This window comes from Vitis vinifera, chromosome 1, assembly GCF_030704535.1.
Source record: "Vitis vinifera cultivar Pinot Noir 40024 chromosome 1, ASM3070453v1".
Taxonomy (NCBI): domain Eukaryota; kingdom Viridiplantae; phylum Streptophyta; class Magnoliopsida; order Vitales; family Vitaceae; genus Vitis; species Vitis vinifera.
This window is the reverse complement of record NC_081805.1, coordinates 5,020,031-5,034,454: the sequence shown is the minus strand read 5'-3', so window position 1 is coordinate 5,034,454 and position 14,424 is coordinate 5,020,031. Positions and strand designations below refer to the sequence as shown.

The following is a 14,424-nucleotide window of genomic DNA, read 5'->3' as shown; positions in this document are numbered from 1 at the left end:
CTTGTCTTTGCTCCTGCTCTCCAGTTCGAATCCACGCTGAATTCCCTCAGAATCAGCACATGGTTTCAAAGGTTCTCCGCATAACTTTGAATTGCCAACAAAAGCGCTGCTACCCATCATTCTGGAAATCTTTTCTAAAGGAATTGAACCAGAGACCTCGTTGAATGACATATTCATAAGTAGTAAGCTTGGTAAGTTGCTGAGCTTTTCGGGTATGGGACCAGTCCAAAGATTACAGGATAGGTCTACTATAGCAAGTTCATGGAGACTTGAGAGCTGCCTGCAAATTTGACATAGATGCAGTGCAGGAGGTGCGGATGCATTTGCCATCCCCGAATGCTTCCTGGGACCAGCGCAACCTGTGCCTTATCAAGCAGATATTTGCATAGAGATTCCGAGTCCTTGATCATACCATAACCTTCTGCTTCTTCGCGTCATTCTCTACAGCCCATGCAAAGTCAATTCGCCAAATTAATGACACCCACTTGTCATCGTAACATACATCAGTAGGGAACCGTTCGACACCATTTTCTTCAATGGCGTCCAAGCGTTTGATTGGGAGTTTGTAGACTGGTAGCAGCCTCAAATTGGTCAGTAGCCATCAACACGTCTAGCAGTGCAGCTGCTGTATACCCATACGCTGATTCCACTTGCCATCAGCTTCATCGTATCTTTTGTAGGCAAGATCAATTTCTGCAATCTCTTCCTAAAATTGTAACTCATTACTGTCTCCTTCTGGTGAAGATTTCTTCTCTTAAGAAAGCTGAAAGTGGGGTGGCAAGTTGGAAGAATGGAAGGTGGCCATGCGAACATAGAGATGGGAAGGTGACAGTGGGACCCCACAGAGACGTGGCTGTGAGTTGCTGTTACTCGGAACATGAACTTCTCCCACAGAGCCTTCGACCATGAAAGCTCCTTGACTATGGAACCTGCTTCATTTCTCGAAGTTTGGACTGGAGCAGAGGAAACGAGGGAATGGTCCAGACATTAGCATGCATCGCGGGCAAGCGAGAAACGCCAACAGCAAACAGAACATAAAGAGCACCAAAACCATCAACACATAATACCCATAGAATCATCATTTCTTCAGGAACTATTTCATCAATAAGTTAGGAACAAGCAATATTCTGCCGGGCTCGATTACTTCCATAGAATTTCCAATTACATCATGACCCATTAATTCCCATAGTGCTGCATGACACCGACTTAGGATCTTGAAGAAGCCGATAACCAATCCGATGCTCTAAAATAAGGTCATTCATAAAGAAAGCACGCTGAACACCTCTTCTATACTCAAATAGGATGCGAGCCAAAACCAGAGTAGTGTCATTGAGCCAACTGAGCCTCCTTTGAGCTAGATCCACTTCCTCACAGCTCTTATATTGATTAAGGCCCAGAAACAGAGCAGAGAATGGATGGAGTATGAAATATAAAAGAAAACGAGTAGAAGTGATTCTCAGAGGTTTCATTTCATGAGTCATCCATGAACCCTCTGATTAGGTGAGAAAATCCATTTTAAATACAACATTGAGGCACATCCATAATGGAAGCAGAGTATATCAAAACCAGCAATGACAACCGTGAAAGCAAGATTTCATCCCAACAAACTAAACAACATTCAAGATATCAACAACAACTATGGAGGAGCAATAAGAATCAAAAACTAACAATAAACATTTTGCTTTCATACCTGATAGTGCCAATGTTCTGTTCAGCTTCAAACGTTCCTCAAACACTACTCCAAAAAATCCCTCTGTAAAACGATCTCCCCAACACCTCTTCTCCACTCTCTAATCTCTTCCTCTATCCTCTTCCCTCAGGCTAAATCCCTACAATGGCAACGGAAGCTCTCCTCCCCTCAAAATTTCCCTCTCACAGCTTTCTTTTCCTCAAATCCCAGCTCCAAAAAAACCAAACAAAAGCTCCCCCTCACTAAAGATTTCTCTGACGCCTCCCTAAAGCAACCTCTCTGCCCATATCTCTTTTTCTCTCCCGGATTTGCCCCTCCAACAATCTCTGCAGCAACAGCCACCCCCTGCACCACTACTCTGCAGCCCAAGCTTTTCTTTCTCTCTCAAAAATATCTTCCAACGGCCAGAAAAAGCACCCTTCTCCTCCCTGCATGCAGTTGGCCATCCCTCCATAACAGAAAGCATGCTCCTTCTTCTAGAATCTTCCTCATCTTTACAGGTGTCGCTCTCCTATTCGTCCTCCAAATCCACTATCTGATTTCACTAATAGCCAACCCGAGAGTGACACGTGGCCAAATATGCTGCAGCAAAACAAGCCCCACATGGGGGTCTACACTATTCCACCCAATTTCTGATCAACAGTCTCCACCATAGCCATTGCACCACCCAACACGTTAACTCAATACTTCGTTCAATGTGACTGTTCTGCACGTGTGTTCTTTTTTATCCTTTTACCAAGAAGAAAATCAATCATTAAATAGCATCCACGAAATTCACAGTACTGGAAAGAACCTTGCAGCTTGCAAGAAGGATGCAGTCTCCTTTCCCAAGTCCACTCTTCAAACTTGCAAGACGGATGCAATCTCCTTTCCCTAGTCCACTCTTGAACCGTACGTGACGTTTGCGTTTAGGAAAATTTTTTCAAAACGAAAAAAAATTCTCATATATATTTGATTTTATCATTAAAAAAAAAGTATAGAGAAATATAGAACATAATTAAATTGGGTTATTTAATCTTTATATAAAAGATTTAAAAAAAGAAAAGAAATTCATCACAATTTATAAAAATAATTTATTAAATTTAAATTTATTCTTTTATTTTTATGATAATAAGATACTTTGATTATTGAAAAATAATCATTAAATAACATCTACGAAATTCAAAGTACTGAAAAGAACTTGCAACTTGCAAGAAGGATGCAGTCTCTTTTCCAAGTCCATTCTTGGACTGCATGAGACGTTTGCTTTTAAGAAAATCTTATCAAAAAGAAAAAAACAAATCTTCTACATATTTGATTTATCATAAAAGAAATATAATGAAATATCAAACATAATTAAATTTAGTTTAAAAAAAATTCTGTATTTTCAAGTTATTTATATGAAAGATGAAAAAAAAAAGGTGAAATAAATTTGTCAAATCTTATAAAAATAATTTATTAATTTTAAATTTATTTTTTATTTTTCATTATTTTTTGTTATGTTTAGTTCTTGAAAGATTCAATAGAAAATAGGAGAAAGAACAATAAAAAGAAAAAAATAAAAGAATAAAAAAAATAAAGACAAATAAAAAGTTGGTTTAAAATTAATAAATTATTTTTATATATTTTTTCAAACACATCACATTTTTTTTCTTGTTTTACATAAAGATTTAATAATTTGAAAATATATGAATAAGTTTCTAAGTAATTTATTATTATTATTCATGGTAATGAGATACCTACTTTTGGTTCTTCAAAAATTCAAAAAAAAAATTACAAAGAACCTCACAAATAAATAATAAAAATGATTGCAAATAAAAAGTGAAGAAAAGAAAAATAAATTTAATATTAAAAAATTATTTTTATACACTTCTTCAAACTTATTATTCTTATTTTTTTCTATATAAAAAATAAATTATAATTTATAAATATTTGGATTGATATGCATTTACATACTTTGTTAGGTCTTAATCTTTAGCATTTGAAGATTTAAGTTTATCATGTAAAAATATTGGTCAATAGGTAAGCATGTAATAGGGTAATTTGGCCAGTTTAATGAAAATAAAAAAAAAAGTATAAAGACTTGAAAAATTAATTTTTGAAAAATGGATTAAACAAATGAAAATTTTGAAAAATTACTTGGAGTTTTTAAGCACTCCTTAAAAGCACTAAGTGCCCGAAACTTTTCTTTTTTTCTTATAAATTTGTAAAAATTTGAAAAAAAATCGTACTTGTTATAAATATGCTTATTTGTGTTGAGAATGTTTTACATTCCCTAATATGAGATTGTCATTATCCTTCCGTAACTAGGCTCTTGTTTGATAATTATTTAGAAAAAAAATAGTTCTAAAAATTAACTTTTAAAAACAATTATTGAAAACTGTTCTAAGTAGATGTATATTTGGAAATTTGAAATAATTTTAAACTATTTTCTACATTTTTAAATATATTCTAAAAATAACTTGTATATGTAATGTTTTATTTTTAATTAGTCCTTATATTTAGATAATCATTTTTTAAAGGGGAAATTACCTAAGTTAGGAAAAAAAATTACCAAGAAGGGTGGATAGATTTAATAATTCTTCTAAACGCCTAACATTTTTATTAAACCAATTTACCCTAAATTTCCCAAGTCCATTTATCAATTGAGAAGTATGTCTTCTTTCACCGGCAATCAAATCAATCTATTTCACAATATTATAACCAAGGAAATTTTTACGACAAATACAAAATAAATAAATGAAAATTATTATCAATTGAGACATATTTTATATAATAAAAAATAATATTTGTTGTATATTAGACATGTTAGGGATATGCCAAAAAACCCACAATTGTCTAGTTTCATAAAAAAAATTTGAAATTTTCAAAATTTTACCTTATGGCAATATATCATATTAATGTTATTGTATTTATATTGTAATTGTAGTGTATTTTTATTGTACCTCTATATTTTTATATTAAAAAATTAATTTTATAGATTTTTTTTATACATCATTGGATTATCATCAACAACTTCATGTATTGAAATTACAATAGTGTATTTTTGTTGTCTTTTTATAATTTTGGCTTGCAAAGATGCTTTATAATAAGAATACAACATGATAGCCTAGAAATGATAGTTCAGTAAAAACCGAATTCAATATTTTGTCATTTTGGTATATTGTTATGTTACTGTTTTTTCATTGTAACTATATTGTATTTGTATTGTACTTATACTTTATAATTGAAGTAATGGTTCTTTTACACAACCTTCAAAGTACTAGGCATTCAACACATCATACCAAAATAATATTTATACAAAATTCATAATAAAAGACAAAGTGGTCCCACACAAAAGGGATTTCAGTTTTCAACGAAAATCCAAATATGTTCATAAATACACAGACAAATTGATTTCAAACAAGCATGAAATAACTGAGAAATTTTTTTCTTATCTCATATTAAACAAGTCTCAACAATAAAACTAAAGTGCAAACCTTTTTATTAATAAACATCAATAATAATCATATCAAACAACCCACCCGAAAAATAAATTAAAAATAAAAACGCATCTTTAATATGACCAAAATAATATAAAAAAAATCAAAACAAAAAATTAAATAACATTTTACACAAAAAAAAAGGTAATTTCTTTCTCAAAACCTCCTTTAATATTTCAGATCTAATATTTTAGATCTACATTATTGAAATTATTAACATTTTGTTCCCTCAATCCGATTTCCAATTATTATTGTTTTTGCATAAAAGGATGTATTTTTGTTTTTTTGGAATTTTTTTTTTAAAAAAAAAGCTTACCTTTAATAGATTTTTTGCTAGATTTACACACAAAAAAAAAACAAACTTTATGGAGACGGTTTCAGATCATGACCTGAAGTGTTAAAGCTTTTTCTTCTTTCCCTTTTTTCTTCTTCAATATCGACAAGTTGCAATAGGGTTAAAGAAAACTTTTTTTTTTTTGCTATTGCTTTTCACTTATCAAGGATAGTTTTGACGTTTAAACAAAATAAGACATTTGAAAGAATTATCATAATTTTACCCTACCCTTAAAAAGAATTATCAAATCTATCTAACCTTCTTGATCATATTTTTCCTCCGCCTACCTTAAAGGTAATTTTCCCTTTTTTAAAACAATCTTAAAAAAAATTGAAAATAATAATAGTAAAACTTACTCTCTCTTTTTTTCAATGTTGTTTCTAAAATCGGTTTCACAATTGGGTTTTGATTAATAAGGAAAGTTCAAAATTTCCAAACTAATCACCACATAATTCAACATGGACCATGGAGAATGGAAATTTCCTTGATGCTGATTAGAATTTAGAAAAGGCTTTCCGGAGTTCCCCAGCTTTATTCATGTTACCCTGATTTTCAAAAGATATTCTTACCAAGTTACCATCGTCCATTTGTCCTTTGTCTCTTTCCAGTCAAATAAACAAGAGGGAGAAAATATTCTCAACATTTTCCCCTCCAGTTTTACCTTTTGTGTTTTCGTTTTCAGCTCCATGATTGAAGGCTTTCATCAACTACTTCGTTGAAAGTTTGCAATAATGCTGGAGTTGCACTTTCTACTCTGTGATTAGTTTTAAAATAAAGGAAAAAATCAAAATAGAAATAAGACAAAATTAAGCTCATTATAAATCCGAATCCACTTCATGGCCAAATTATCCAACTCTTCAATAGCATCCAACTCTATGCAGACTCTCGCAATGCTCAGCTCAATATGGAGAGCCCAGATGGTAATCCTCCGATCCACCTCTAGCTCCATTTATTTTAGCAATTTAAAGATATATTGATAGTTAGGCACCTTTGTAAGAATACGATTGGACTAAGCCATGAACAACAACTGAGTCCACAGTTCCATGAGAGATCCAATAATCCAGGCTCATTCAACACAAGCCCAAGCGTGGCATGTGTGAGCTTGTATTGATGATCCAAAATAAATTATAGAACTCTCTAGTCTCTTGTAATAATAGCCTACTTCAAGAATGATGTCCACTTGTTTTCCCTTTTTATTTTGGTGAAAGATGCTGTCGAATACTTTATTTCAAAAAAGGGCTCCCACTTAATACAGTCCAATGTCCGACAATTGCTTTAATTTGTGAAAATATTCTGAAAATTTGAAGGCCAAGTTCTTGGGACAGCAATTTTACGAGGATGTTTTAAAGCGTAGAAAGCTTCCATCAATCACGGACTCGAATGCGGGAGACTCTTTGACTTGGCCATGATGCAGTTGCGGTGGGTCACTCCCGGGAGACAGTTGACAGCTTTGTATGCAAACATTATGATAAACACATGCCCTCCTACTCACAAACTCTAACTAACCTCACTCACCACACCAACAAATCCGGCCCAAACTCATTACAAGCTTTCAGACCCTGTCCCAGCCTCGCTGCTGTGAGTTGTTCCACTGCCCCAAATTGAGCAAATTACGCCGACCGCCACAATTATTTTTAGAAAATGATGATGGCTAAGGCCGGCCTACTTACCTTTTCATATGGAAATTAGTCCATTGCCCTTCGGGCTTAAATCTAGACCCACTACTACTCAGAATTAAAGTTCTGAAACCTGTTGAATATTCATATTCAATTCCTATTCGTTTCTTTTCCCAAATATTTATCACCAAAATGTTGTATAATATTTAAATTTTGTTTCAAATGACATGCCGGGGGTGGCTCGTCCACGTACCTTCTTCATCCAATTTAAAAGTAGGATTGTGGTGAGACATATGAGGTCCACTGTGGGAGTGGGACCCAGTCACCATCTACGGGACTACGACTAAAGTTTCACGCTTTGCAGTAGTGGGTCGAGCAGTCGTCCACCTCCAAAACTCCCCTCCCTCTCCCTAAAGTGGTCGGCAGAAAATAAGTTGCGATGGCACGCTGAGGACTGGGGAGTAAGGACCGTCAGATTGAATTACAAGAGCGTCAGTTTGTGCTCTGACATATGACCGTTAATTCCTGGTTGGACGCACCACAGCACCAGCCGCAATTAAAAGCTACGTGCAAGATAGGCGGCTGGGATCGCTTTCCCACAGCACGCGCGATTCCCGCCGTCTGCCACCCGAATAAAATATGCTTCCACAAATGCCTCTCCTCTCCTCTCCTCTCCACTCGACACAAAATTACAGAATGGTCCAAAATATTAAATTGACAAATTTGTCCATTTCCCAAATTAGGAAGCCCTTTGGTACGACAAATGTGTTCATTCCCTAATGTGGGATGCCCTTGTTTTGCTGATGTTGTCTCTCCATCCCCACTATGCCTAATGCCTTGCCCATATTTCCTTAGTAGAAGATTTTAAAAGTACATATTATTTTTAAGTAGCTTCGAACATTTTTAATGACCAAAGCTTTCCAACAAATCCCTAAGAAAAGTGATGGATCCATGGAAACATTGGATGCCATTTCCTCAATTATAACTGTCCCAACACAAATATCATATCTGTCAACTGTTTTATTTCTTTGTAAAATCATTTTTTAATTAAATCATAAAATAAATTTGGAAAAAAATGTAACTTGTGCAAAATGATTGGTAGGATATAATGAAACTTCAACAGGCTGAATTAACGTGCACGATAACCATCAGCATAATTGTAAATGTCCTGAATTACATCTTCCACATTAATTTCTTCTTTTCCTTTTTTCTTTCAACATATTGCAGAGTCTTTAGTCCAGATTTTTTTTTCTTAAGTCGTGGCGTGGCTTTTGCTCCATAAACACCGTCAAGTATGGCAGTGATATTGAATATTAAGCATTATTTGACCAGGGATATTTTTGGGTGTCAAAAATGTGTCCGCATTGTGCACGTCTCGTAAGGAACTGCCATCATTTTTCTTTCTGATAAAAAAAAAAAACATTACAAATGATGGAAACATCTCATGAATAAGAGAGAATAACAACATGAGTATTACATGAGATAGAGATCCATCACTTGGTGTAATCTTATAACTTTTTTTCTTTTGACCAACTTTTTTTTTATTTTACTGAGAAATCTAATGTTGACTTTTGTTATTTCTATAAGGAAATATGACATTATAATTATGTATCAATTGCAAAAATTTGAAAAATGTTACTTATATTATTTATGTTTATTTTCTTTATTATATTTTTAAATAATAGGGGATAATTTATCATAAAAAGAATTGAACATTCTATTATATTTCATTATCACATGGAATATTTGGTAGAAGAAGATTTGTATGTAGGATTTTCGTTAGGGATGGCAACGGGGCGGGTTTTTTCGGGTACCCGCCCCGCCCCGCCCCTAATGGGACGGGCTTGAAATTTAATAAACGGGTTTTTAACGGGTATGGGATTTTTTTTTTAAACCCGGGACGGGTTCGGGGCGGGTTCGGGTATTGCCCCATCCCGCCCCGCCCCGCCCCGTTTACATAAAAAATCAATTTTAAAATTTAATTTAATTTAAAATTTAAAATTAATTTTATTTTACTATTTTTAATATATAGATAATAATAAAAAAAATTAATAAAGTAAGTTATAAAAAATATAATAATTTTATTATTTATAAATATATTTATTTTAATGTAATTAAAAATTTTAAAAGCAAATTTTAAAAAAAAAATTAAAAAAAAAAAAAAAAAAAAAGGAGGCTAAACGGGGCGGGGCGGGGCGGGGCGGGGCGGGTTTGGGAATTTCCCATACCCGCCCCGCCCCGCCCCGTTTAATTTTTTAAACGGGACGGGGATGGGAATTATTTTTTATAAACGGGGCGGGGTTGGGATGGGGGCGACCCGTCCCGAACCCGCCCCGTTGCCATTCCTAATTTTCGTACTAGATTGTTTAATTTCATAAAAATAGGGATGGGAAATTAGGAAGATTCATCAGTTAAAAAAAAGAAAAAAGAAAAAACCATTTGTGCAAAAGTGGCATGATAGTTATTTTGATGAACAAAGGATGGCAAACAAATAAATATAGGGCAAGCGCTGTGGCTATTAAAGTCCAAAAACCCTCTTCAAGTGTGTCAACCAACATCAACAGGTTAGCCCTGCTCCCAAGAAATTGCTTCCAATTTCCAGTTTCCAAACGCTATGAAAACACACACCCTTCTCTTCAACGTCGCTCTCCTCTCAGCGGCGTTACTCTTCGCTGCCGCCGCCGCCACCCCCACCACATACCCCGACAACTCCAAAGCTGTCGATTTCATCCGTACAAGCTGCAACGCAACTTTGTATCCAAAGCTCTGTTACACCTCCCTCTCCGCCTATGCCAACACCATCCAACAAAGCCCCGCCCACCTGGCCCGCGTCGCAGTTGCTATCAGCCTCTCCAGGGCCCGCCACATGGCCTCCTACGTGGCCAACCTCTCCCGCCAGGCGGACTACGGCTCAGCGCCGCGAACCGCAGCTGCCCTTCATGATTGCTTCTCCACCTTCGGCGACGCCATCGACCAGATTCGCGGCTCTCTCAAGCAGATGCGGCAGCTGAAAGCCGGTGAATCGTTTAGGTTTCAGATGGGTAACGTGCAGACGTGGATGAGCGCCGCGCTTACCAACGAGGATACGTGCACCGATGGATTCGAAGACGCGCCTGACGGCGCCGTGAAATCGGAAGTATGCGATCGGGTTGAGAATGTGAAGAAGTTCACCAGCAATGCGCTTGCCCTGGTTAATAGTTATGTGAACAAGGAAACTAACGCTATGGAAACGCCTTGATTCTATATCTCATATCTTGTAAAAAAAAAGGGTAAACTGAGTGATACTATCTTAGTTTTGTTGGGTTTTGCTTTGTATTTATTTATGGTGCTGTTCCTTCTTTCGTGTTCGAAAGAAAGAGAAAGAAGCTTTTTAAAATTTTAACAGTCCCCCTCTCTTATTTTCCGACGAGAATTCCATACCTCCCTCTCTACTTACTCTTTGGTCGTTCAGAAAACAAGGTTGAAAAATTGGATGTAGTTGTGCTTTTTCTGAACAACCAACATGAGTGGCATGCAGTTCATGATTGCCCTCACTGTCGTAGTAGGTGAGGGATACTAAACTGCAGTTGAATTCTATGATCTGTCTTTGCATTTTCGGATCAATTGTTATAAATAAATTGGTTCAAAAGATACCAAATAATAAATATAAAATAATAAAACCTAAATTATACATGTGTCATAACCTGACTGGTTATATTTCTTTTGAAACTCTGAATTTCAATCAATTCACTGTACTCAAATTGATTTTGATTTTATAGCCTCCATTTGAATTTTCAACAACCAACATCCCTGGGATGAGAACATAGGAATAAACAAATATAGTTGGCAATATTTTATTCCATTATCTTGATTTTATCGGATTTTAGGTTATTTGTCCTAATCCTGCATGCACGGCTTCCTCTAATTGTGGTGGATGCAAACCATGCCACGATGGAATCTTACCTGTAAATAAAGAAGCAGGTGCCAGTCTGTTTTAGAGTACTATCACTGTTATTTTTTCGCTTTTACTTCATGAGAAATTCAAAAACCCACAGCTATAAATAAACACCAACCGGATCAAGCTGGGCGCGTCCAAGATTTTGTATGATTACTAGCAAACATCTTTACTTATGATTTGATATATCCCTTTAATCATGATGTTTTCAGTTATTTTTTGTTTTTTCAGAAAAATATGAATCGCAAAAGATGACGGTTGAGGATTGGAATTGCTTTAGACATTCTGTGCACTGTCCAATGATTTACTTGACTACTGTCTAAAAAGGCACGGATTGGACCTTTTTCCCTACTGCTTTATTCATTAGATGATAAAATATGGAGGGCAAAATAACAATGATGAAAAGACACTAAAGAAAAAGAAAACATTGTCTCTAAAGTTATAACGATGTTGTGCAAGCGGGAGTTTCATTATCATGGATTAATGCAAAAACGTAGAGAAAAATCCAACATGTCAATCTCAATCTCCCGTTATTTTCTTTGGTTTCCATTCATTCCAGATGCTTCTATCCTGGAGGGTAGCCTGTCATGGCAGTGGTCTGTTGTTTGTCTTTTAATATACAAACGGTCGGTGTAATTATGAGTATGTACATATTCATGGCATCCACGTATAAGTTGAAACTTCCACGATCCAATTGAAATGGAACCTGGGGCCTAGGCCCGAAGGGAATCAAGAGAACTATTTGTTGTAATGTCTCTAGCAACGCAGAGAAGTCTAGTAGTGGTCTTCATGTTACAGGCATTAACTAATGTTAGCCGTCAGCAAATAATGAAGATCAAAATATAAAATTAGGTGGCTCCAGTTTATGGTACGGAAGGACGTGGGAGTAAATTGTTGGTCAGGGGCAAATTATTAGATTAATGGAGGGGAAGCTGAAAAGAATATTTGGCATTCGCTTATTATGAAATTGAATTCTAAGTTCATTATGGATGACACGTCCTAGCTAACAACCAGACGGTTCACATATATTATAATTTAGGAATTGGGTGATTAAGTGGAAGCTATAGCCATATGATGTGAGGGATGATGAACACCTCAGACATACCAAAATTGGCTCTTTTAGAGTCATCCCGATGTAAGGTTTGAGTTCTCTAAGTCCCTTCAATGTGTAACAGGAAGTGCCTAATATAGATAAAGTCCCCTAAGTGCGCAATCTAATTTACCATTCCAAGGTGCACAATCTTTAAGCACGCTTCTCCAAATGTGCAAATTATATTGGTACTTCCAAGATGTATAATCTACAATGGGATCTTTTTAGTGCACTATTTTAGGATCATGCTCAAATGATGTGCACTTTTGGTGATAGTGTTCCCCACTTAGATGCTTATTTCTGGGTGAGTGCTTAAAGTGCTCTTGATATGATTAACTTTGCAAAATTTTCACAAAACACATCAAAACAAATTTTTTAAAGACATTATCAACAAAATAAAGGAATTGGTCTATCATAAGTACCTCAAACATACTAAAATAAGCTTTTTTATAGTCATCCCAATATACAATTTGAGTTCTCATCACCTGATATTCGAGTTAGTGTAGGCAAGCTATTAATGAGTTATAGTTGATCTTAGATTAGAAAAATATCAATCCAAAAATATTAGAATTAGCGTGAATTAAAGGTTCGAACAACTCATCAAAACCCAAAGCACCACATTGTATATTTATTTATAATTATATTGTATATTTTTCTATTAAAATATAAAATACATAAAAATGATAAGAAAGAATTCTAAGCCTTCTTAGTTTTTAATTATATGGGACAATTACATTTAACGGGGAGATGGGGTTGATAATAACTTTAAAAGATGTATGCTTTGCATAATTACCATGGAGTCCATAAAAAATTTTGAACGAGAATACCCTTTATTATTTACACATCTCTAGTTGCATATTTTTCTTGACCCTCATAGTTTGTTTTTAATATCAAACCATTGAAAATATTGTTTATACATACATAAATGTCAAATATAATTTTTTATTTTTTTATTTTTATTTTTTGACCTTTTCACATATGTATGAGGCAGCACTAAATGTGTTAAGCATTTGTACTAGGTGTACAAAACTTGTACAAGTCTACCTATTGTCAATATATTCATGTGTTTTACTTCAATTTCTTTCTTTGTTTTCATACCACTAGAAACATTGTTTACATATAAGCATAAATATATCAAATACAATTTTTTTTTTTTTATTTTATATATTTTCACATATAAACAAGACACTTGCACTAAATATATAAGATATATGTGCTAGTTGTATCAAACATATACAAGTCTACCATGTCTAATGAAGAAGACACAGCCTTTGAAGGGGACACAACACTTGGTTTGCAAGGATATAAATAAGAGATTGCCCTCTTTATATCAGTTTAAGAGTTGTATCCTGAAATAAAGACATCATTTAATGTTGCAATCAAGAACAAGGTGTCAAAATTCTATCTTTAGGACATTGCAATTTGCAAACCTCTAAACAAACGAATCTCTTTTACTTCCATTCAAATTTTTCTTATTTCTTCTTTTAAATTACTACAGGTTTGTTCCATCATCACCCCAACATATATTTGCATGTTTTTATGGATATTAATAAAAATGTGAAAATGTGTTGTACAGTTAGTATAATTATCTCATATATGTATAAACATATGAACAAAAAATTATATTTAACATTTATACATGTGAATAAATTTTTTTAGTAATTTGGTATGGAAAAAAAAACAAAGAAAATGAAAAAAAAAAAAAACATATACAGAAATTCATGATTTATAAATTTGTGCATGTCTTATATAAATGTTATTTAATTATATTTTAAAAATTAAAAAAAAATCAAAATAAAAATAATAATGATGAAATGTTAAATTAATGAAAAATAAATTAAAATAATAGTTGAAACTTAAAAAAATTAAAAACAAAATAAAAACTATATGAATATTAGTAAAAAAAAAAAAAAAAAGTGACAATAATTGAACCTTAAAAATGAAATATAAATTAAGATAATGTTACAACTTGAAAAAGAACAAAAAAAAAAAAAAAGAGAAAAAAAAATGCAAAATCAAAATTATATGAATATTAAATAGATTTTGAGAAAAAAAAAATTATTTATTATTTTTAATTTTTTTGTAAAATCCTAATATATTAATTATCATGACTACTTAATGATCCCCTTTTTAAAAACCCTCTTAAGGAAATTTTGGGTTTTTGGCCAACAAAATGGGCTTCAATCCCTCCATAACAATTTATAAACTTCCTCTACCTCTTCCTATTAATTATGCAAAAATGTATATCCTTTAGAACCATCATCCACCATATCTCTCTCTTAAACATAAATATCCCTAA

General features: G+C 33.8%; 1 protein-coding gene across 1 annotated transcript; it reads left to right on the top strand.

The window, feature by feature from the left end:
• Positions 1-9,652: 9,652 nt before the first annotated feature.
• Positions 9,653-10,507, top strand: LOC100247498 (21 kDa protein-like). The gene has a single exon (XM_002284748.4). The coding sequence runs from the start codon at positions 9,716-9,718 to the stop codon at positions 10,337-10,339; it is 624 nt and encodes a 207-aa protein (XP_002284784.1). The 5' UTR covers positions 9,653-9,715; the 3' UTR covers positions 10,340-10,507.
• The last annotated feature ends 3,917 nt before the right edge of the window (positions 10,508-14,424 follow it).